This window comes from Mustelus asterias, chromosome 9 (genome assembly GCF_964213995.1).
Source record: "Mustelus asterias chromosome 9, sMusAst1.hap1.1, whole genome shotgun sequence".
In the NCBI taxonomy this organism is placed as follows: domain Eukaryota; kingdom Metazoa; phylum Chordata; class Chondrichthyes; order Carcharhiniformes; family Triakidae; genus Mustelus; species Mustelus asterias.
Window position 1 is genome coordinate 27,616,734 of NC_135809.1, and position 25,820 is coordinate 27,642,553.

The 25,820-nt window shown below is 42.5% G+C and overlaps 1 protein-coding gene across 9 annotated transcripts in view; it reads right to left on the reverse strand.

Moving 5' to 3' along the window:
* The window catches only part of LOC144498566 (suppressor of tumorigenicity 7 protein homolog), a 179,041-nt gene that overhangs the window by 26,326 nt on the left and 126,895 nt on the right, over positions 1-25,820 (reverse strand). For 3 of the 9 annotated variants that reach the window (XM_078219866.1, XM_078219875.1, XM_078219869.1), the window contains exons 4-10: positions 23,257-23,311; positions 22,518-22,645; positions 14,546-14,621; positions 14,218-14,295; positions 9,133-9,287; positions 3,986-4,083; positions 1,827-1,941 (exon numbers count right to left, since the gene is read on the reverse strand). In XM_078219866.1, coding sequence (XP_078075992.1) covers positions 1,827-1,941; positions 3,986-4,083; positions 9,133-9,287; positions 14,218-14,295; positions 14,546-14,621; positions 22,518-22,645; positions 23,257-23,311 — 705 coding nt within the window. The remainder of the gene's footprint in view (positions 1-1,826; positions 1,942-3,985; positions 4,084-9,132; positions 9,288-14,217; positions 14,296-14,545; positions 14,622-22,517; positions 22,646-23,256; positions 23,312-25,820) is intronic. The other 6 variants (XM_078219867.1, XM_078219870.1, XM_078219872.1 and 3 more) reach the window with 3 other exon arrangements.

Below are 25,820 nucleotides of genomic sequence, written 5' to 3' on the forward strand. Positions count from 1 at the left end.
TCAGTACCTGATTGAGGGACCAGGAACTGGGCATTGGGGAGGGGGGTGCTGAGAGCCAGACCTCTTCCCTGGCTTCTGATCCCCTTGCTCCGCCCTCTCCCTCAAATCCCCCATCCAAGTAACCTCCAACCCCCCTCCCCCACATTACTTACCTGTAGCCTGGGTTCTCTGTGATCCTGGGACTGAGCGGGAGTGGGGGTCTTCCAACAGCAGCCACAGCCTCCTCAGCAATGCTGCTGAGCACAAGAGTTGCTTAGTAGGTGAGACTTCTGCCCCCAGTGTCTATATTCCAGGGGAAGGCCCGTTGGTAGTCTCACCAATGCCTGATTGGTATGGTGACCTGACTAGCCCTTATGACTCCATTCAGGACCTGATAACCCCTCCCAAACTGACCCACCCCTACCCACGCACCACCTATCACCCTACCCAGTTGCCACTGTATCTGATTACTACCCTGTCCACCCGCCACCCTAACCACCTGCCACCCGACCAAGCTGCCACCCCACCCCTTTGCATACTTCTCTCTGTGGTTTTTCAAAGAAGCTTTGGGACATTTAAACTCTACTTCCCAGGACATAGCAGCTAGTGCCATGAAAAGGGAACGTGGCTAGCCTTCTGCTGACAATCTATTGCTACAAATAAGTAGTTCCATTTCAGGAATGCTCCGCACTTCTGGAGAAGCCAGGATTGGAAGTCGTGGCCAGAAACACGGAGCTCTGGTGTGGCACAGAAAAGTAGGATGGCTTTTGCTCCTCCTCTGATGATTTGAGCCACTGAGGTAAACATTAATGAGTATATACTGCATGTTACTATGTTGATACATTGCTTGTTTTTGCTGGCATCTGAGGCGGCATTAGTCTTCATGCATTAAAATAAGGTCAGGTTGGAAAATAGTTTGGGAATCACTGGATTAAAGAAAAAAGTGGAGCAAAAGCAAAATGAGGTGAAGATTAGCTTATCGCCTTGGCAATTGGCCCATACCAGCACGACAACAACTAATTGGCCCAGCAAACAGCCTTACGGAAAATACTGGTATTACACTGAATGAACTATGACACAAAATACTGGAGATGTAATGCTTCCCAAAATACACCAACATTTAGGTGTTTTAAGTGAAGGATATGGAGATGCCGGTGTTGGACTGGGGTAAGCACAGTAAGAAGTCTCACAACGCCAGGTTAAAGTCCAACAGGTTTATTTGGTAGCACAAGTTTTCGGAGTGTCGCTCCTTCATCAGGTGAGTGAAGAGTTGTGTTCACAGACAGGGCATATATAGACACAAACTCAATTTGTGTCTATGTATGGTCTATGTATGGGTTTCCTCCGGGTGCTCAGGTTTCCTCCCACACTCCAAAGATGTGCAGGTTAGGTAGATTGGCCTTGCTAAATGCCCCTTAGTGTCCCAAAATGTATAGGTTTGTTAGATTAGCCATGGTAAACGTACGGGGTTACGGGAATAGGTTGGGGAAAGGGCCTGGATAAGGTACTCGGTGAGAGAATTGGTGCAGACTCAATGGGCCAAAAGGCCTCCTTCTGCACTGGAGGGATTCTATGATTCTAGGAGAACATGCGAGGGAAAATCCTCTGGAAATGAAGGCAGCAACGTAAAGTGGTACAGCAGACTCTGACTGGAGAAAAAGCTCAAAGTATCTTTGCATTTATTTGCTATCAGCAAAATCGTTAACACTTCAGTGAAGCTTCGTGGGGTGTTTTGCATTGCTCATAGGCACCATATAGATACAAGTTGTAATTGCTGCTGTTAAACAAAACTCTGCCAACTATTGTCCCACCTTTACTCCAGCACATAAAAATCTTCAAGGACTCACCGTCATATTTGGCTAAAACTGCTTGCACATCAGCATAGGCCTGTAGCTCTAAAAGTGCCTCCAGTAAATTTTCATGAATGTTGAACATACTGAGAAGAGGGAACTCCTTCATCAACTGTAAAACAATCAAACTCACAGTTAAACTGAGAAGAACAGTCAGTAATAAGTTTGGAATTTGTAAAGAAAAAGACATTCAGGACACCGCAAAGTAAATTGACCCATTTGGATTTTGTCTTAGAATCATAGAATCCTACAGTACGGAAGGAGGCCACTCGGCCCATCAAGTGTGCACCGACTACAATCCCACCCAGACCCTATCCACATAACCCCATAGCTTTAACCCAGCTACTCCCCCTGACACTAAAGGGCAATTTAGCACGGCCAATCCACCTAACCCGCACATCTTTAGACTGTGGGAGGAAACCGGAGCACCCGGAGGAAACCCATGCAGATGCAGGGAGAATGTGCAAACTCCACACAGACAGCGACCCAAGCCAGGAATCGAACCCAGGTCCCTGGCACTGTGAGGCAGTAGTGCTAACCACAGTGCCACTGTGCAACAGATTTCTGTCCATTTGGGCTAATAGTTCAAATTTTAAAATCAAAACATGCAAGTTTGATTTTGGATTCTTTGCCGACCTCGCAACATCTGAATTTTGTTATATAACTAGTACAGGCTGCACGGTGGTGCAGTGGTTAGCACTGCTGCCTCACAGTGCCAGGGACTCGGGTTCAATTCCAGCCTCAGGTCACTGTCTGTGTGGAGTTTGCACATTCTCCCCGTGTCTGTGTGGGTTTCCTCCAGGTGCTCCAGTTTCCTCTCACACTCCAAAGATGTGCGGGTTAGGTTGATTGGCCATGCTAATTTGACCTTAGTGTCAGGGGAATTAGCAGCGTAAATGAGGATTGCGGGAGCGGGGCCTGAGTGAGATTGTGGTCGGTGCAGACTCGATGGGCCGAATGGTCTCCTTCCGTACTGTAGGGATTCTATGATTAATTTCAGCTGGTTTGCTGAAGTTCTAGAACCTAACTTCAATGATTAAGAATGGTTACATCAGTCCTTTAAAGATACTTGTGTACAATATTGATGTAGCAAACCAATGGCATATTGAAGGAAACTGATGCAATATTTTGCAAAGTAGGGTGGCAATATTTCTTATATGCAAATTTATTGTTCTATGGAGGAGCATAACATGCCTTGAATATTATTCTGGAGGATAATTTTTTTTAAAATTTGAATTCAATATTATGCTCATTTTGATATATTTGTGTTCTTAAATGATAAATAGTGCAGATGGAGAGCATCAAGTGTCAACAATGTCACACTGACTTTGGCGTATGTGGGTAACATTTCTATTACTGGACACAATCTGGAGTGTCCCAGAGTTTACTTCAGCTCCACATGGCTGGTGGAACTGATCATGTAGGGCTGGATTTTAGTTCTGGGGTTAAGGTCCTGACATTGGGTGCATTTCTGGGTCCTGTTCCCCACAGTGCACCGGTACCTGATTCATCCCACATGATTTTTTCAAAAGCTGGTCCATTGATGGCCAGGATGCCCTCACTGTCCAATTGAGGAGGTGGCTGGGTGGCACAGCCTGACTTGGAGGCATAAAGTGGCATGGGAGTTTGTGTGAGGTGAGGGGGTGTGAGGACTGAAGGGCCTTTGTGGTTTTTTTTTCATTATAACAGGGATGGAGTCCCATAGCATCGAAGCAGGTCTTTTAAACAGCCTACTTCAATACCTGGCGAACCCTGTGGCTGCCTCTGACCTCTTTCCCTGGTTGGCTAGCCCAACTGCAGGCCATGCCCGCCAACCCCACCAGCAATGAAGATCCTGCATTTGCAGGCATGTTCTCCCGTGGTGGGTAGGGGATTTTCTCCCGAGGCGAGTAGGGGATTTTCACAGTAAATGTAAATCTACTTGTGACTAATAAATAAACTTTAACTTTAACTTCAGGCAGGCCGAGTTGGGAATTTCCTGACGCCAGCTATCCACCTTTGGTGTTGAAAACTCAGACCATCGTCTCCAGATTGCTGACTGAATAGGAATAATCCACCTTCCTAATGATCAGTTCAAGCATTTCAAGCCCTTTTAAACTGATCATTACATACAAGCAGCCACACCGGCACTGTTCTGAGTGTCCATTTTTACTCACGTCTCGCATCATTTTTACTGCTTCTCTTGTCCTCCCCAGTTTTCTCGAACACATTGCCAATCTTCTTTTAATGTAAACTAATACGTTTGTGTCCCTCCCTGAAAGACAGAACATCTCATCTACGTTTTCAGTGGTGAAGACAACGATTTACCTATGAACCTAGCCGCAGAAATTGACCATTCAACCCCACCAACCCGTTCCACTGGAAAGTTAGAGTGCATCTTAATGTAATAACAGAGATTGATCTACCTACTCCATCCTTCAATTAATTTCCTGAATTTAAAAAAGAAACCTTTTTAATTCAATTACAGAATGTTATAAATTACACCTTAGGATAGCTAGAGAATATTTTACACTTTCAAAGCATAGTTTTCTTTTAAAATAATGCAGTGCGACAAACATTCAGTACCTTTATAAAAGGATAAAGATTATGTTATCATGTTAGCTAAAGTGATAGCTACTGAGAACTTCACTCAAACCACATTTTAATTTTAAAAAAATAATGTGATCCCAAGAGGATAGTTGGATTCTGAACAAATAGGTGTAAGGAAGTGGAGTACTATAGCTGAGTGGATTCACAGAGTCTGTGCTTTCTTCGATTCCTTCTTTTTTGTATGTATCTTACAAATCGGTATAAACCAATGTCAAAATGAATACAAAAAATGTATTGTCTAGACAGCTGCAAAGGAATCATTCCATGTACACTCAAGTGGATGTATGGCTCAATGGCTTCTTATCCCTTGATCTGAATCAACGGGGATTTGTTCAATAACCAATCTGGTACTACAGAACCGCCGGGTTTAACAAAGTCTCCATTTAACAATCTCCCTCACCTAATTATTCAGCAAATTACTCATTTGACAACTTGCAGGGATTAGAAGTGGAAAGCAAAATAAATAAAGGTGGGCATTATCGCATTATCTCTCCGATACATCAGCATTACCCCTCGCAGCAATCACGGCCACCTTTTCTTGTGGGGCGGAGGAGTGGATCGGGAAAGTTAGAGTGCATCTTAATGTAATAATAGAGATTACGGCCAGAGACATCAGACAAACTCTCCGTCTTAGATTCTGTCACCATTTCTTTGTTTGGCATTTGGCCTTATTCACTTTCCTAATTTCGTTCCCGGTCATTTTCTGCTACAAACCATTACCTGGGTAAAGCAACTACAGGCATCCTACTCCCCAGACTCCTGTATTATGTTGCTTCTAATTTAGCTGCCGGAGCAGGGGAAGAAACAAATGATTTTAAATAGTGTAAAATAAATACATGACATGCTCGAGAAGAAAATGAAGTAGGGCATTAATTCCACAAGTGAGTTATGCCTTGACTTGTAAGTAGTGATAAAATACTTATCGCCATCTCCCTGCAGATTCAATTTAGAACACTCCAATGGTTTTAAATTAACATAAAGGTTATTTAATTGGGCAGCTTTATTTTTTTTAGTTTTAATTGGGCTGTTACAAGCACAGCAGGTGCTTTAATGTTCCACATTAGGTCATGTTTCTCACCTTCCAAAAGGAATGACCAATAGCTTCCTTGCAAATCTCCTAAATGACGATTAAATGAGTACAGCTACCTCAAACCAATCTGCTGCAAAATTAGAAGGAATATGTAGCTGAGATTCAATGTTTTTTTTTGAATGAAAGCATTCTTACATTTCTTTGGACTGAGCCCTTTAAAGATTCAACACACTTTGCTTGCTATCCAGTCTGATACATAGAAAATCAATGTCTCAAACCATGCCCCAGTAAACTCCAGTCTATACTCTGAAAGGTGCAGTGCCTCCATCATAGAACTTCTACATTCTCTGATCCCAAGAGGGATAGTTGGCTTCTGAACAAATATTCAGAAGGAAGTTATTTATCTAAGTGAAGGATCTCCACATTCCAAGCCTTTATTTTAGGAGACATTGTTATTTTTCCCCATCCACAACACAGGACTACTTACGTGCCAAACAGCAGAAGCAGTATGCAACAGAGAGAGCTAAGTGATCACAACCAAGGGATCAGATTAAAGCTCTGTAGGCCTGCACATTGATTCATGGATGGTGGTGACACCAAGTAACCAGAGGAGGAGGCTCCACAAATATCCCCACCCTCAATGGTGGGGGAGCCCAACAAATCAGTACAAAAGGCAAGGTTGAAGCATTTGCAACTATCTTCAAACAGAAGTAGTTAAGTGGAGGATCCTTCACGGACTCCTCCCGAGGTTGCCACCATCAAAATAGGCCAATCTTCAGCTAATTTGATTCACTCCATCTGCTATCAAAAATCAGATTAATTTATTGAATATTGCAAAGGTTACGGGCCCTGACAACTTTCTGTCAGTAGTACGGAATGAGCTGCACCCCTAGCCAAGCTGTTCCCGTACAGCTACCTGACAATGTGGAAAATTGTCCAGGTTTGTCCTATCCACGAAAAAAAGGGCAAAGCAGACAATCACTGCCCCATCAGTCTACTCTCAATCATCAGCGAAATAATGGAAAGTGTTGTTGACAGCATTATCAAGTGGCACTTACTCAGAATTAACCTGCTCACAGAGTTTGCATTCCACCATGATCACTTGGTTCCTGACCTTATTAAGGCCTTGATCCAAACATGGATAAAAGAGCTGAACTCAAGAGGTGAGGTGAGAGAGACAGACCTTGACATCAAGGCAGCATTTGACCAAGCGTGGCATCAAGGAGCCTTGGCAAAACTGGAGTCAATGGGAATCGGGTGCAAAACTCACCATTGGTTGGAGTCATACCGAACACAAAGAAAGATGGCTGTGGTTTTTGGAGGTCAAACATCTCAGTCCCAGGATATTGCTACAGGAGTTCCTCAAGATAATGACCAGGCTCAACTGCCTTCATCTGCTTCATTAATGAGCTTCCTTCCATCATAAGGTCAGAAGTGAGGATGTTTGCTCATGACTGCACAATGTTCAGTACCATTTGTAACTCCTCAGATAAAGAAGCAGTCTGTCTCCATATGGAGCAACATTCAGGCTTGGGCTGATAACATGCGTGCCACACAAATGCCAGGCAGTGTTACCTCCAACAAGAGAGAATCTAACCATCATTCCTTGGTGTACAGTGGCCGTTCCTGAATCCCCCACTATCAACATCCTGGTGGTTACCATAAACTAGAAACTAGAAACTAAATTGAACCAGCCATATAAACACTGTGGCTACATGAGTAGGTCCGAGACTGGGAATTCTGCAGTGAGTAACCCACTTCTTGACTCCCCAAAGTTTGTCCACCATCTACAAGGCAGAAGTCAGGAGTGCGATGGAATACTCTTGCCTGGATGAGCCGAGCTCCAACAACACTCAAGAAGCTTAACACCATCCAGGATAAAGAACTCCACTCGAATGGCACCTCATCCACCATCTTAAACATTCTTTCCCTCCACCATCTGCACACAGTAGCAGCAGTGTGTACCATCTGCAAGATGTACTGCAGCAACTCACCAAGATTCCTTTGACAGCACCTTTCAAATCCACAACTTCTATCATCTAGAAGGACAAAGGCAACAGACACATAGGAATACCACCATCAGCAAGTTCCCTCCAATCCACTTACCATCCTGACTTTGAAATATGTTGCCATTCCTCCACTGTTGCTGGGTCAAAATCCTTCCTAACAGTACTGTGGCTGTACCTACACCACACAGACCACAGCGCTTCAAGATGGTGGACCCCACCACCTTTTCAAGGATAATTAGGGATGGATACAAATGCTGGCTTTGCCAGTGATGTCCACATCCCTTGAAAGAATAAAAAAAGACTTGAAGATGGAGTCCCATTCTCTTCAAACTAGAAAATGCCAGTTTCTCTTGAAGTTCGTGTTTCCATAGCCTCTATTTAACCAAAATAAGTGCAGTAAAGTGCCTTAAAGTTTTCTTTGACTTGTATACATTTGGTCTTCTTCAACTTTATACAACAGCTGAAAGTGTAATACGTGTAAGCTTCTGAACGCAAATAACAAGCAATGAGACTGGCGAAGCATTTCCGCATAAAACATTTTGTGCAATTTTTCTTTCAGTGTTGCCTGCGTCCTGCTGACATTCACATCTGTGATGCCAAGAGATTTTTTGATCTGATTTATTATTGTCACATGTATTAGTATACAGTGAAAAGTATTGTTTCTTGCACGCTATACAGACAAAGCATACCATACATAAAGAAGGAAAGGAAAGGAGAGGGTGCAGAATGTAGTGTTACAGGCAGAGCTAGGGTGTTGAGAAAGATCAATTTAATACGAGGTAAGTCCATTCAGAAGTCTGATGGCAGCAGGGAGGAAGCTGTTCTTAAGTCGGTTGGTACGTGACCTCAGACTTTTGTATCTTTTTCCTGACGGAAGAAGGAAGAGAGAATGTCCGGGGTGCGTGAGGCCCTTGATTATGCTGGCTGCTTTGCCGAGGCAGCAAGACGTGTAGATAGAGTCAATGGATGGGAGGCTGGTGTGTGTGATGGACTGGGCTTCATTCACGACCCTTTGTAGTTTCGTGCGGTGTTGGACAGAGCAGGAGCCATACCAAGCTGTGATACAATCAGAAAGGATGCTTTCTATGGTACATCTGTAAAGGTTGGTGAGAGTCGTAGCGGTCATGCCAAATTTCCTTAGCCTCCTGAGAAAGTAGAGGTGTTGGTGGGCTTTCTTAACTATAGTGTCAGCATGGAGGGACCAGGACAGGTTGTTGGTGATCTGGACACCTAAAAACTTGAAGCTCGCGACCATTTCCACTTTGTCCCCATTGATGTAGACTGAAGCATCTTATCCACTACGCTTCCTGAAATCGATGACTATCGCCTTCATTTTGTTGATATTGAGGGAGATTATTGTCGTTGCACCAGTTCACCAGATTCTCCACCTCTTTCCTGCACTCCGTCTCATCATTGTTTGAGATCCAACCCACTACGGCGGTGTCATCAGCAAACTTGAAAATTGAGTTGGAGATTGGGCCAACGGTTTCCCCCATGACCACCAACAATAATCCCCAAGTCACCCTTGAGGTACGATCTACACTTCCTACTCTCTCCCTTCAAATGGTGACATTCTGCAACTTCCACTCAGCACCTTCAAGAAATGAAGCAAGTGAAGCAAACTAGAATTAAGATTTCTGGTCATCAGAATGAGTGGTTTTAACTTTCTACTTACTGTGCTGCGCTTCATACTGAGCCCCGTGGTGCTGCAGTTGTTGACTACGTCTGTAACAAACCTCCCCTGCTTTTAGTGCTTGTTTAAAAAGTCTTTCTGCTTCAACAATGGTAGTGGCTTCCTCTTCAGCCAAAAGAATGTAGGCAGTGGCACACCTGAAAAAGATTAATCTCTGATTAGTCTTGGCCTCACTTGATGCTATGGTGCTGATAAAATTATAAAGTAACATCCATAAGTAGATTTTCTTTCCTGAAGATAGAAATGCAGCCATCTTAGACCTCAAATAAAAATTGCATTTTCTGCATCTAAATAATGTGTTCTACTTCCCATGTGCATTGATCACCTTGGCAGATAAACCAGTGGAAATTCAGTGGGGCACTCCCTAAAAGACTATTCACCCTGGTGAAAAAAAATCATCTAATTTATTCATGGCCATAAATAAGAAACATATAATTTATGCAAATTGGTGCATAATTGCATGTTTGCAACTACATCCTTATCAGTCTTAGATTTGCTTTCAATTGCATATGAGCAAAAATCTGTGAGGTTCCATTCCAAGTCCATGCCAAGTTAGCTGATAAAATATAGTAGCTGGCTAGCTAGAAATAACCTCAGTGCCCATCGAATGCAGAAGGAAGGAAATTAAAACAGGAATAAATCCTATGCCCAATGATTATCTAGCCCCACTATTGGAAAATATAAAAAGTCCACGTTGATAATTACATACTGGCAGGGCCATACATTCCTGCAATTTTCTTGGTTGTAGCACAGTGGGTTGATATTTATTGTCTACACACCATATATAAAATGGCAACTTGAGCAAAGCATTAAAAGCCATGCCAGCTTTCAAGGAACTGTAACCCGGGCAAGGGGCCAGCAGCTTTAAGAAAGGACAAAGAAAAAAGAAAAGATACCCATGGCATTTAATAAGCTTTACATTTTAGGCTGGAGATTTTGAAAGACTGCAAATGTCTGAATGTTTATTTATTGATTTGATGAAAAGCCACATGAAGGCTTGTCTTCCATACAGTAACATGGCGCTGCTTGAAAAAAATCCATTCAGATTTATTAGATCCATGACTGTTCATAGATAAAACTGCAATAATGAAAGAAGTCAGGTTGGTTTTTGAGCCAATCAATTATCTCCATCTTTGCTTATAGCTACATGTTGGTAAATCCACTATATGATATTCATCAATGTTTGTTTTTAAATTCAGTTATAGTTATTATAAATTCACAAGAACTTAAGAGATGGGAGCAGGAATAGTCCATACTGCTCATTGAGCCAGCTCCACCATTTAGTATGATCGTTGCTGATCTTGGGTTTCAACTCCCCTTCCCAGCCACTCCCCATATCCCTCGAGAGGCCATAAATCTGCTGATTTCAGCCTTAAATGTAGTTAACAATGGAATATCCATAATCCTCTAGGGAAGAGGATTCCAAAGATAACCCGTTGAGTGAAGGAATTTCTTCTCATCTCAGTCCTAAATGATCAGCTCCTTATTCTGAGACTTGTGTTCTTTATTCCCCAGCCAGCAGAAACAATCTCTTAGCGTCGGCCCTTTAGATTCTTGTATGTTTAAAAAAAAATCACCTCTTATTCTTCTAAACTCTAGTGAATATACGCCCAATTTACTCAGCCTTACATCATGGCACAACCCTCTCATCCCAGCATACTATCTAGTGAACCTACATTGTATTGTTTCCAATGCAAGTATATCCTTCCTTAAAAGTGGAGACCAAAAAAAAAGAAAATAGTTCATCATAAATTGGTTTATAATTTAACTGCTTAAGAGGGGAAATCTTATCCCACAGGTCCACTTTAAAGTGATCTTCTTGTATTACACAAGTGTGACATTAGCCATTAACAGATGGATACTAAATCAATCTATACAACATCATAATGTACAGCTCAATCTAAGCTTTAGGTTAAATACATTGCAATTTCAAATGTTTAATCGATCCTGTTTAAGCAAAGCAGAATCACAGCATAGAAAAGTATATTCCACAAGGGTAAAAGAGGTGGCAGTGAGTTACAGTGCAGTGATTCAATTAAACGTCGCAGAACAGTGGCTGAATCCCAAGAATTACTTTATTAAATACAAGTAATTATTGTCAGGAGGTGGGCAATGCTGAAAAAAAAACTGCATTTGTTACCCAATTGTGGTCACTCTGAATGGCTTCACAAAGCACCATATTGTAGGATTGGGGTCATGTAGAGGGCAGACTGGACAGTGATTTCAGGTTCCCACTTTGAAGGGCATTAGATGAATTTAGACAGGTTTTCATGATTTTTCTGGTTCATTCATCATGTGTTCTCTGCCCAAAGGCAGGTCCTTAGCGCATTGTCTCCAAATGCTTCATTCCTGGCAGTGGTGGTTTTGCCAATGCCTTCTGCTCTCAGAGATTGGGCAAGGAGCCAGGTCCTAAGTCTACACAAGCCAGAACGGGAATCAAACCCACAATTATGGCATTAATCTGAATCACATGCTATCTATCTAGCAGACTTGAGCTAACTGGCCCCCATTTAATTTAATTGAGTTTTTTGAAAGGGCAACCAAGAAGGTAGATGAGGGCAGTGCAGTTGATGTTATCTATATGGACTTCAGCAAGGCCTTTGACAAGGTACCGCATGGTAGGTTGTTGCATAAAGTTAAATCTCACGGGATCCAGGGTCAGGTATCTAAATAATTACAAAATTGGCTTCTTGACAGAAGCCAGAGGGTGGTTGTAGAGAGTTGTTTTTCAAACTGGAGGCCTGTGACCAGCGGTGTGCCTCAGGGATCAGTGCTGGGCCCACTGTTATTTGTCATTTATATTAATGATTTGGATGAGAATATAGGGGGCATGGTTAGTAAGTTTGCAGATGATACCAAGATTGGTGGCATAATGGACAGTGAAGAAAGTTATCTCCAATTGCAATGCGATCTTGATCAATTGGGCCAGTGGGCTGACGAATGGCAGATGGAGTTTAATTTAGACAAATGCGAGGTGATGCATTTTGGTAGATTGAACCAGGGCAGGACTTATTCAGTTAATGGTAGGGCGTTGGGGAGAGTTACAGAACAAAGAGATTTAGGGGTACATGTTCATAGCTCCTTGAAAGTGGAGTCACAGGTAGACAGAGTGGTGAAGAAGGCATTCGGCATGCTTGGTTTCATCGGTCAGAACATTGAATACAGGAGTTGGGACGTCTTGTTGAAGTTGTACAAGACATTGGTACGGCCACACTTGGAATACTGTGTGCAATTCTGGTCACCCTATTATAGAAAGGATATTATTAAACTAGAAAGAGTGCAGAAAAGATTTACTAGGATGCTACCGGGACTTGACGCATTGAGTTATAAGGAGAGGCTGGATAGACTGGGACATTTTTCTCTGTAGCGTAGGAGGCTGAGGGGTGACCCTATACAGGTCTATAAAATAACGAGGGGCATAGACAAGGTAAATAGTCAATATCTTTTCCCAAAGGTAGGGGAGTCTAAAACTAGAGGGCATAGGTTTAAGGTGAGAGGGGAGAGATACAAAAGTGTCCGGAGGGGCAATTCTTTCACACAGAGGGTGGTGAGTGTCTGGAACAAGCTGCCAGAGGTAGTAGTAGAGGCGGGTACAATTTTATCTTTTAAAAAGCATTTAGATAGTTACATGGGTACGATGGGTATGGAGGGAATATGGGCCAAATGCGGGCAATTGGGATTAGCTTAGAGGTTTTTAAAAAAAAGGTGGCGTGGACAAGTTGGGCCGAAGGGCCTGTTTCCATGCTGTAAACCTCTATGACTCTATTTCGTGGTGTCACTCACAGATCATCAAATTTTACTGAATGAATTTCATACCCTGCGATGGTGAAATTTGAACTCATGACTTCTGAGTTGTTGACCGAGTGCCATGACTACTAGGCTACAGTCACCTCAGCACTGTACTGACTAATAACTCACTACCACTCTTTACAATATTTTCTCTAATTTAATTTGAGACTATTCGTAACTCTTATGAATGCCCAGCGTAATGCAGAGGCACTGTGACTTAGATAAAGGGTAATAAAAATGGCAGTGAAGAAGATATATATAAGCATATATTTATTTATATTATATAAAATTAGATACGAGATATATTGCACACGAGGCTAATTTTGTTTCCTGCAAAATATGAAGAAGCCAAAAAAAATTCAGATCGAGGACAATTCTTTATGAGTTGCTGCTCAAGGACCTGTATACACCGACAACTAACCCTATTTAGCAAGTCACAGGTCTAAGAGATAAGGAAGGAATGAACTTAGAGCAAAATGTCCTGAGTGCCTGGTGGGTAGCAGCACTGTTAGAAAATGTCAAATAGGCTGCTGGAACTCAGACTAGCTCAGGGCTAGATTTTCCATTTGCTGTTACTTCAACAGGTCCAACCTGAAACTCTTAGCTTAACTGTCCCAAGCTCGCACTTAAAGGATGGCAACTTTGTCATTTTAATGAGAAAAATGATCTGCTGAGCCAGTCGCCAGTGGATTGCTTGACCTACAGATTACAGGGTTACCAGCAGTGTTAAAGTTTTCATCTTAAAATACAATGTTGAATGGGTATTCAACAGTGGGACTGTATTAACTGCCAACTGGCGTGGTCAATGTATGTTTTTGTGAATATTGAAAAAGATTAATCAAATAGGGGGTTATAAGGATATTAATTATGTTACATGTGCACACAGGGGCATGTTGAGGTCATGCCAAACAAGCTTTACCTTGCTGCTAGTTCTTAATGTATACATGTTCATGAGCAGCTAAGAAACCAAACACTGAAACCTTTCTGTTACTGCATGATGTCAGAAGTCTTCTGTGGAACAGGATCTAAGTGAGTGAATTAAACATGAGTGCCAGATTGTACAACTCTCAGCCTGGCTGATGTGACGCTAAAGCAAATAAAGTGAAATGGGGAATAATGGACACCCAGGAGTGATTTAGACACAGTCATTTCTTTGAGTAGTTCAGATAATGTCACAAATCACAAGAGCAGAGCTCCAGCAGTTTCTAACCACCATCTGACTTCTGAACTAAAATCACAGCCTTGAAATCACTCCCAGGTGACTTTTTAAGAACATACATTGTGAAGTTTATTCCATTTTGGGTCCTTCTTTTTGCTTGCAGCGGCTGTAGCAGTGGACGCCAATGGTAAAATATCCTGGATGAAAAGCGGACACGGGTCTCGTCAGAACACAGCAGAAATGAGAAAACTGCACAAAAGTTGATCATACTACATCAGCATTAAAACAAACATCCGTCCTTATGGCATCGGTAAAATATATTGCTTCAAAAAAAAAATACGACTGAAATAGCAGGTAGAAAGGACATGTTTGGAATACAGACCAAATTTCTGGAAGTGCTGAAGTAAAAAGGGATTCGAGCCCACAATGCAAAAAAAAGTCACTCACTCATTTAATTCTAAGGCTTCATGCGCCGCTGAAATTCTTGCTTGCGGGTTCCTCTCTCTCCAAGCTTTCTGCATTACTGCTCAAACAAAATAAGAGCACTTTTTAAAACAAGATTAATGTCCAGGATGGAACATATCACTGGGATTCGAAAGCTTTCCTACCCTTTCCCTTGCACTACGCTACAAACAAATTCCAATTGAGATTCATCCAACATCATAAAAGCAAAATACTGTGGATGCTGGAACTGAAACAAAAAAAGAAAGTGCTGGAAATTCTCAGCAGGTCTGACTGCATCTGCGGAGAGAGAATAGAGCCAACGTTTCGAGGGACGACTCTTCGCCAGAGTCTTTGCCTCACAAAGTCATCCAGACTCAAAACATTGGCTTTATTCCCTCTCTCTCTCCACAGATGCTGTCAGACATGCTGAGATTTTCCAGCATTTTTTGTTTTTGTTTCATCCAACATGACTTACTTTCAAAGAACAATACAGCACAGGAACAGGCCCTTCGGCCCTCCAAGCCCGCGCCGCTCCCTGGTCCAAACTAGACCATTCTTTTGTACCCCTCCATTCCCACTCCGTTCACGTGGCTATCTAGATAAGTCTTAAACGTTCCCAGTGTGTCCGCCTCCACCACCTTGCCCGGCAGCGCATTCCAGGCCCCCACCATCCTCTGTGTAAAATATGTCCTCCTGATATCCATGTTAAACCTCCCCCCCCTCACCTTGAACCTATGACCCCTCGTGAACGTCACCACCGATCTGCGAAAATTGATAAAAGTTTTGATAGTATTCCACTGAATGAAAAACTAAGTGATAACGTAGACTGCAGCAAAATTCTCAAAATAACAATCTCTCAGGAAAAATAAAGATGTGCTGTCCTCAAAAACAAAACAAATTCAAACCAGCTCTATAAGCCTACTCCCAATTGGCAAAGTGAAAGAAGGGGATGTCAACAGTGCCATCAAGTGGCATATACTCAGCAATATCCTGTTCACTAATGCCTTGAGATTAGCTTCACTGCCCTGGCTATAGCATTTCACTGAATCCAGCCACCCAATGCTGAGATAAACCTGCATCACTTACAGAAGATAAAACACTGTCCTGTAGGATAGCAATCTGGAAGTTAAGCATGGTCATTTTTGAGAAATGTTATAAATCAGATTCCGTTGGACAGAACTGGTTTTCAAATTTATTTTAGATGATTTGGGTATATGCTGTCCTCAAAAACAAAACAAATTCAAACCAGCTCTATAAGCCTACTCCCAATTGGCAAAGTGAAAGAAGGGGATGTCAACAGTGCCATCAAGTGGCATATACTCAGCAATATCCTGTTCACTAATGCTCAGCTTGAGTTCTGCCTGGACCTCTTGACTCCGGGCCTCATTACAGCTTCGATCCAAATGTGCACACAAGAACTGAACTCGAGAGGTGAGGCAACTGTAATTGTTCTTGATGTTAGAATTGCATTCGACTAGATGTTGCTCCAAGGAGTCCTAGCCAAATTAAAGTGGAAATCTCTCCCATGGCTCACCATGCCTGGCACAAAGCAAAATAGTATGGTTGTTGGAGGCCAATCATCACAGCCCCAGGACATCTCTGCAGGACTTCCTTGGGGCAGTGTCGTAGGTCCAACCATCTTCAGTTGCTTATCAATTATCTTCCCTCCTTGTTAAGATCAGAATTATTTACTCATAGTTGCACATTGTGCAGTTCCATTTGCAGTTCCTCAGGTGGTGAAACTGTTCATTCCAAGCTTGGGCTGCTAAGTGGCAAGCAACATTTTTATGCCGCATAAATGCCAGGTAATAACCATCTCTAGAATCTCTGCAACTAAAGGAACGGTAGCAACATTGATACAAAATTGGCTGAATAATAGGAAACAGAGAGTAATGGTCAATGGATATTTTTCAGGCTGAAGGGAGGTTTGTGCTTGTGTTCCCCAGGGATCGGTATTAGGGAATATTGATCCCTTGCTTTTCCTGATATATATTAATGATCTAGAACTTGATGTGTTTGCAGATGACATGAAACTTGGAAGCTACGAGGAGGACAGTGCAGAACTTCAAAAGGACATAGATAAATTGATGGAGTGGGCAGATAGATGGCAGACAAAGTTCAATGTGCAGAAGTGTGTAGTGATGCATTCTGCGTAGGAAGAACACGAACAAATAATCTAAAATAAGGGGTAAAATTCTTGCTGAGGGATCTGGGTGCACATGTGCATAGACCATTGATCAGGTGAACAGAGCAATTAATAAAGCATACAGTAACCTGGTCTTTATTAAAAGGGGCACAGAGTACGAGAGCAAAGTGGTTATGCTTGAACTTATACAAGACACTAGTTAGAGCTCAGCTAGAATATTGTGTACAGTTCTGGGCGCCACACTATAGGAAGGGTGTGAATGCATTGGAGAGAGTGCAGAAGAGGTTTACAAGAATGGTTTCAATGATGAGAAACTTCAGTTATGAAAATAGACTGGAGAGGTTGGAACTGTTCTCCTTGGAAAGAATGTGGTTCAGAGGAATTTGATAGCGGTGTTCAAAATTATGAAGGGGCTGGATAGAGTGGATAAGAAGAAATTGTTCTTGCTCATAAAAGGATCGTGAATGAGATGGCACAGATTTCAAATCATTTCAAGATTTTCAAAGGAAGGAAATATGATGTGAGAAAAAGCTTTTTCACACTGAGTGGTTTGGGTCCAGAATGTACTACCTGGAGTATGGTGGAAACAGTTCAAACGAGGCATTCAAGAATGCATTAGATGATTATTTGAATGGAAATGATGTGCAAGGGTACAAGGAAAAGGCAGGAGGATGGCACAAAATCATAAAGCTCATTTGGAGAGCTGGTGCAGACATGATGGGCCAAATGGCCTCCTTCTGTACTGTAACAATTCTGTGTATCTGTGAAGAGAGCACCTGACCATTTCCCCAAGGTAGTCAACTGCACTGTCAACATGGTCACCTATCACCAGTGGCTTCACCACTGATCAGAAATTCAACTGCACTATCTGCACAATTGCTGATGCTATCAGGTTGGGGATTCTGCATCGAGTGACTCACCTCCCGTTCCCCAAAGTCTCGTCACCACTTACAAGGTACAACAAAGGATGTTTGGCTTGGTACAGCTGCAACAACACTCAAGAAACTCGACATCATCCAGGGCAAAGCAGTCCACTTGATGGGCTGATTATCTACTTGCCTGGACTACCATCTCCAATGTGCCATGCCTCCAGTTTTTCCTCTACAGGACATCTTTTGCAGCACCTCCCAAACCTGCAATCTTCACCGGCTAAATGGTCATTGGTTAACGGGTGGATGAAAACACCATCATCTCCAAGTAATACACCATCCTTACCTGGACACGATGGGCCCAATTCTATATGATCAATGGGTGAAAATTGGAATTTCCTACTCAACAGCACTGTGGGAGCACCATCACCCTCACAGACCATAGAGGTTTAAGCAGAAAGCCCATTATCAACGTCTTACTGGCAACTCAGGGTGGGCAACAAAGACTGGCCATGCCATTGACACCCATTACCTGAGAATGAATTAATAAAATAAATCCTGACCAAGAGGATCCCAATGTACTACCACTAACAAATGTTAGAAACACACTCAAATATTTATTTGGCAATGCAGATGGATGCTGCATATTGCTGAATAAAACAGCAGCTTTGGTGCAGGGACATGGTCAATAGAATCCATCCCTGTGGTTTCAATTTACAAGTTATTTCCCATCTGGCAACTTTCCCCATTTTCAGACCTCTGAGCCTCTTTAATTTTTTTTGGCTTAGATAGTTTAACGTTGGTTACAAGTAGCATTAAAAATATTGATTGTTTCAAATCCAGATGTCAGGGTTAGGGGAGATTACATTCCACTAACTTGTGCATATGGAATTAATGGTCCAAATCTTGAGGTATCAATGATGGCAAGACTGTCAACATTTGCCAGCATTACTTCCCTGAAACTGATTATTTCTGGAGACTACATATCACTGTTAAACACGGGAATCCAGAAGTTGCTATTAGTATTCTATGCTGCTCCAGAGCACTGTTGAGGTCCCCAAGGTCCCTATAGTCCATAACCAAGCGGTAAGCATTGGAACGATGAAAGTTTGCCCTATTAGCCTCACTGTAAAAATCCTTTAAAAAGTTACACCTTGTCACATGAGGTAGAACTGGATTTTTAAGGGTGTACTAAGTTCACTGGCCCTGAGAAATTAATTTTATGTTTGCAGAATGTCAATTTTTTCCATTATGATAAAAAAAACACATTATTAAAATAATACATGTTTAAAAATAATTGGTTATGATATTCCACCTTCTACCTTAATCGCATCCAATGCTCCAACAACGTCACACTGGGTAAAATTAATTAAGAGTGCAAGATAAAATCAGTGCATTTTACTTTCTGCTCTGCTGTCTGTGAGAATGCTTCAACGTGAATGGCTGCTTACCTGTTTGATAATGTCACTATTGTTGGACACCTGGAGATCCCCTTGGCTGATTCAAACTGATGTCAGGGAAGGGAAAATGCATGTCACAGCGATTGCTAGGTTTTTGTAAGCAGCTTTCCTGGAGGTCAGCAGTGAGCACCATCACTTTGCTGCTGACCATGAAATCTGGGCCAATGCTATTGATTTTCAAAAGTGGATTGTGGCTTGTTGCATTTTTCAGCTTTTGCAAAATTCCAAATCAACTTTATGCTTCACTGTGTGAAATATTCATTTTTAAAATGTAGAGGTGTGCATATAACAGGAATTACCACTCCTCATGGACTAAAAACTGCATGGGTAAGATAAACAGAGAGAAGTTCTGGATCTTGGTCAACTGGGCCAGTGGGCCAAGGAACGTCAGATGGAGTTTAATTCGGATAACTGCGAGGTGTTGCATTTTGTTAAGACTGACCAAGGCAGTACTTACACGGTTAACGGTAGGGCCCTGGGGAGTGTTGTTGAACAAAGAGACCTAGGGGTGCAGGTACATAGTTCCTTGAAAGTGACGTCACAGGTAGACAGGGTGGTGAAGAAGGCATTTGGCACACTTGCATTCATCGATCAGAGCATTGAGTACAGGAGTTGGGACGTGATGTTATGAGTGTACAAGACATTGGTATGGCCACATTTGGAGTACTGCATACAATTCTGTCGCTCTGCTTTGGGAAGGATGTTATTAAATTGGAAAGGGTGCAAAAAAGATGGACAAGGCTGTTACCAAGACTGGGAGGGTTGAATTATAAGGGGAAGCTGGATAGGCTGGGACTTTTTTCCCAGGAGCGTAGGAGGATGAGGGGTGACCTTATAAAGGTTTATAAAATCATGAGTGGCATAGAAATGGTGGATAGCCAAGGTCTTTTCCCCAGGTAAGGGAGTCCAAAACTAGAGGGCATAGGTTTAAGGTGAGAGGAGAAAGATTTAAAAGGGATCTGAGGGGCAACTTTTTCACACGGAGTGTGAGGCGTATGTGGAATGAGCTGCCAGAGGAGGTGGTAGAGACGAGTACAATTACAACATCAAAAAGACATTTGGACAGGTACATGGAGAGGAAAGGTTTGGAGGGATATGGGCCAAACACAGGCAAATGGAACGAGTTCAGTTTAGGACATCTGGTGGCATGGACAAGTTGGGCTGAAGGGCCTGTTTCCATGCTGTATATCCCTATGACTCTATTTAAAACATCCAATTAGTTAACAGAAATGCAACTACTGATATTTGTAAATTTAGAATCTAATCATCAGAATGCACAAGACGGATCAGCATTTCGCTCAATACAATATCTTTTCAGATCATCACACAGCAAAGCAAGATTACCATCAGTCACAAATAAGGAGTAAATATTTGCTGTAACTGTACAAGAATCAAAAGACATTTGGAGAATGTGTAACAAGTAGAAGTAACAGAATCATAAATTACATACTGTAGCACAATCCTATTTGACTTTCGCAATTTGTGAGACAGGCGGTTGTGGGGCAGGGAATTGTTCACAGATACTTTAGGCAATAACGAATCTCTGAGATGGCCAAGATGTGGTCTTAAGCTGTAACATTGGTTTAGTCTGCGTTTAGTGCAAGACACCATCTTAGTTAAGAAATTGAAGCTTGCATTAGGAATAGTTGTCATTTAGCAGTTGATTGCCATTTAAATTGTCTGCTTGTGCTCATTGACGATGCTGCATGGTATTTTAGTGGCTGGTGCTTAATAACACCTTCTCTTAACACCAACGAGCAGATTGGAAATCTAGTCACTGGAGAGGGTGGAGCATTACCTAAAGGCATGTCACATTTTCCGGTTCAATGCCGCACGAGGTTTGAAGAAGATTGTTGGAACACATTTGGAGCTAAGATTTTGCCAAGACTTTATCAAGATTTATTCTGGAAATTATGAGGACTTCATCTAAAAAGAGAGTTCTGTATTATTCTATCTTACTGGGTTTCACCCAGGGAGAAAGGGGCTGCTAGGTCATCGACATATTGCTAAGGTCCCCACAAGGCATGCAGCAGGGATGGGAGGAGAACAAGAAAAGGCACGAAAGTGAATATAGGGGGACTAAGGGGATTCTTTCCCTCAGGTCCATCCCCCAACAGGGCCTCCAGTGCTCCTTCTGAGAACTGGTGCACTTCTCAATCAGCTCCTGAGTAATTCTGAAACCTCATGTTGTGGTCAGCCAATGCATTTCACAACTTCAAGGGAAGTGGATGCGCAATGTTCACATTACTGCTCAATTAAAAATAATTGTGTCTAATCAGCACTTGGGGACTAACACTGCAGCCTTTTGATTTAGCACATCCAGGCAAGTTCAAATTATGGTGAACATTAATTAGGCCCAAAATTGCAAATTAAAACCAGACTTTCAAACAAGCATGTCTTATTAGCACAGAATACATTTGGCGCCTGTTTTTCCTCTTCCATCAAAATAACCCCATATATCTTTAAATGATTGCCTCTGTGATGGCAATATCAATATCACCTACACCCTATCTTAGATAAGTTCCATTGCTCAGTATTATTACACATCTAAGTTCCATTTTGTGAAAATTAACCTCCTCGTATAATGACCAATTATTAATGTGACAATAAAAAACTACTGTAGAAAGAGGAATTCTAACTCCTTGAAAGAAGGAAAACTTTTTTCCCCACTTTTGCAGTGTTGTCATTAGGAATTTGACTAATAATGATAAGGTGTTTCACCAATGGCAACTTGGGAAATGCACAAGACTAGTATGGTACTGACCTATACAGAACAATAACATGCCAGGTTTGCTCCCAGGTCTACACCAAGATTGGCAAGAAGGACAATGACTGATCTGAACCTTTCCCATCAAGGAAAAAGGAAGAACCCCCATCTGTCAAGGATTTCCACTCAAGAGTAAGATCTAGGGTGGGATTTTCCAGCCACGCTCGCCTTAAAACTGGAGAATCCATCTGAGGTCAATGGTTCTTTGCATGGTTCCTCCCCCTCGCTACAACTCCCGTGGCAGGCGGGACGGGACGGGACAATTCTGGCCCTGGTCTCCTTCAAATAAAAGTGCAGATATTTAGCTATCAGGTGATGACAGAAACAAGCTTGGCTGAGATCTCCCTCAGTTGATGTAACAGGTTTCCACTATTCATAGATTAAGTAAGAACTTCGGCCAGGTCCCAGAGGGAGCTCACAGCCTGTGGAAATGTGCACCAACACAAACCAACATGTCTCATGGATGAAGGGAAACAATACTGAAAAGAAAATCAGTAGGAGAAAACAAATCAAGATTTTTTAAAATGTAGGCAAGCTCCTTCTTCTAAAATTGGAGGGTGTGGTACCTACTAAGCTTAAATAAGGTTAAAAGATTAATTAGCAATACCTGAGGAGAAACTGTGTAGATTTTTAGGAGGTACAAAAATAATGCTGATTTTTGAAATACAAGTCAGACAGGCAAACAGTAAATCAAGAAGACAATATTCATAAATGTCTGAATTCTAGATCTTACAGTCCTTCTTACTAGCGTCTGCAGGCCGTAAGTGGTCGGTCTCACAAGTGAAGAAGGTTTGATGATCTTGTGCAGAAAGATTCATATCATAATATGTCAGAGGCTCTCTTCCTGTTACCCACGTATACCTTCAAAAGAATAAAGCAGAGTAAAAGAGACCACTGAACGAACATCCTATAAGCTAGAGCCAAGGTAAGCTGAATAGTGGCAATCAATGCGTCCTTTACCTCCCAATTCTAAAGAACAGATGCTGGTGCAATTAATAACATACAGAGGTGATCATTAGAAATTCTACTGCAACCGAAAACAAAATTGCAAGTTAACCACAGAATGTGAAGCACTTGTCCCAAACATGAAAGCTCAGTTACTCTCCCTCCTCTTGAAGAATGAAAGCCTGATTTTCTATAATACTGCACCAACGGAGGAAAAAAATCCACGGAGGAGGCAAATCCTAATTGCAAAATTACTTCCTAGACCAAAAAAGATGTGTTTGTCCAGTCAGTGCTTCGGTCAGTATCGCACTTCTGGGACTTTTTATAGGTGCACATATAGCAAATAGATTCCTTTGCAATATTAAATATGCTGGCCAAAAACTGAGGAACTCAGGATCATAGCTGAACATTATAGCTGCCTCTTGTAATGCCACATGTTACAAAGGTATTCATGCAGCTTAAGGTTAATAAAATGAGAATCATCCACATACGCTGTGGTGCCAACCACTCAATGCAAAATGACTCACCGATTGTATTCTGCTCCTCTAAATAAATTCAGTGGATTTCGCCACACTTTGCATTCTGTCGGGATAAATAGAAACCAGTTAACAGTATGCGTTTATTGTCTATTGCTCTGGAATGAACATAACATATTATTGTCGTACATAAAACTGCACTACGTGTCGGAAAGGCCATTCAGAGTTTCTTAACTGCAGAATTCCCAATGGTGGAAAATATAACAACAACGTATATTGATGTAGCTCTGACGAAGGGTCATCCAGACTCGAAACGTTGCCTCTATTCTCTCTCCACAGATGCTGTCAGACCTGCTGAGTTTCTCCAGCATTTTCTGTTTTTGTTTCGGATTCCAGCATCCGCAGAATGTTGCCCTTATATTTATGTAACGTCTTTAACATAATGAAACATCCCTATCACAGGAACATGACAAAATAAGGCACGGCATCGAGCCATAAGGAAATGTTACATCAGGCAACCAAAGCTTGGTCAAAGAGGCAAGTTTTAAGGAGTGCCTAAAACGAGGAAAGCCAGGTAGAGAAGCAGAGATGTAAGGAGGGTATTCCAGAGCTTGGGGGCTTAGGCAACGTGAAGGCACGGCCGCTAATGGAGGTGCGATTAAAATTGGGGGTACGCAAGAGGCCACAATTTGAGGAATGCAGATGTCACAGACGGTTTTAGGGATGGAGGAGATTACAGAGATAGGGAGGGGCAAGACCATGGAGGAATTTGAAAACAAGGATGAGAATTTTGCAATCCAGATATTGCTTTTTTTGTACTCTTTCACAGGAGGTGAGCATCACTGACTAGGCCAGCATATATTGCCCATCCTTAAAATGCAGGGATACGGGCGGGTTTTAGTGGCCAGGAAGGGGTGGGCAGAGATTAGCATGGAGAGTATGAGTGGCCGTGGGTGATGGGTGGAGGGCATAAGTTGGCATGGAGGGTATGAGAGGCCATGGAGAGAATGAAAATCATGGATGGGGCAAAGGTATTGTGTGGGCGGGGTGAGGACTGTGTTTAATTTTATTCCTTTTTAATATCGTTGACAAAGTGCCAGAGCACCAAGGCAGATCTTCCACTCACCCTGGCTCCACACTTGACAGCCTCTAAACTCTTTCCAGGGTCGTCCACCACAACTCCCATTTTCACCTGTGCCCAACCACCTCGGAGTGAAAATTGGAACTGTTGGGACACTTTTTCCTGAGCTGGGAATTATCCAAATCTGTGCTCCCCAACCCGGGAGTAGAAATTCAGGCCTATGTGTTTGAACTTGATTGATTGGCAGCTCTTTGTTTACAGGCCTCTGGGCTGTGATTTAGTGCAGGTCTTTCTTTACATTTTCACTTCCATCTTAATATAATCAATCTCAAACGGCGGACTCAATGCATTGGGCAGTACTGTCTCAACTCACATCACTGAAGAAGTCTACTGAAGATTGCTTCCTCTAAATGTCTTGCATACGATCAAGCAGTATAATAAATACTATGTGGAAGATGTTACATTTCTGAATGGATTTGTTTTGTTTCCTAAGTAATTGCACATCACTAACTTGCCGCGTTTTACTGCATCAGCACAATTATCCTGTAAAATAAATCTGACTATTGATTTAACCTGAATGCAACGGTCTATCAATGTATGCACTGGCATTTGGAATACACACTAATAAATGTAGTGATCATCACACATGGCCCCGTCAGCCATGGGAATCAGAGCGGGCAAGGGGCGGACAATGGAAAAGTCCGTTGACCTTGGGTGGGATTTTACGGTTGCGGGACAAGCGAGGCAGTAAAATCCTGCCCGTGGTCTCTGGTGCACTGCATCCAATTCATGGCATAACATTGCAGGTTCTGGTTAATAGGAGACTAGTTCTACCTTTAAAAACTACCTTTGCTTGGACAGTAGTTAAATCTATTGGGAGAAACTGAATTATGACATCTAGGGCAAAATTCTCCTATCTGGGATCAAGTCCTGTGGCAGGGTAGGGACTGTTTCCAGTGGAGGCCAACATGAAACCACACCATTAGTTTTGTCCCCGACATCATTAATTATGCATTTGGTGTTTTTGTGCCACCTTTTGTGGTGGGGCAGGCCTGATGGCATGTGTCCTGGCATAACACCCGGGTGCCATGTTTGTAAAGATGCCCTACATCACTGAATCACCATTGAAGATAGAAGATGGACCCCCTGGAGTGAGGCTGGTAGTGGGACCTCCTCAAAGATACTGAAGCGAGAAGATCCATCTGATAGATGCTCCCCCACCCACTGCTGGGGTGCTCCGGAGTCGCTGGCGGCCTCCATCCTGAAATCCTGAGACAGCTCCCAGCCTCCTTCAGCTACATGCCGACTTCTCCACACCACATTGTTCCAGACATGTTCAGGACCAGCTTATTTTCCTGCTGGTGTAACGGAGAATTGGACGTGGGGGGAGGTTTCTGGTCCAGCCTGCATCAATACCCCATCAGCAGGATGCAAATCAGTTTCACTCCGGCCTCAGGGCTATGGGCCAAGTGGCAGATGGGATTAGGTGGGAGGTCAGGTGTTTCTAATGTGTCGGTACAGACTCGATGGGCCG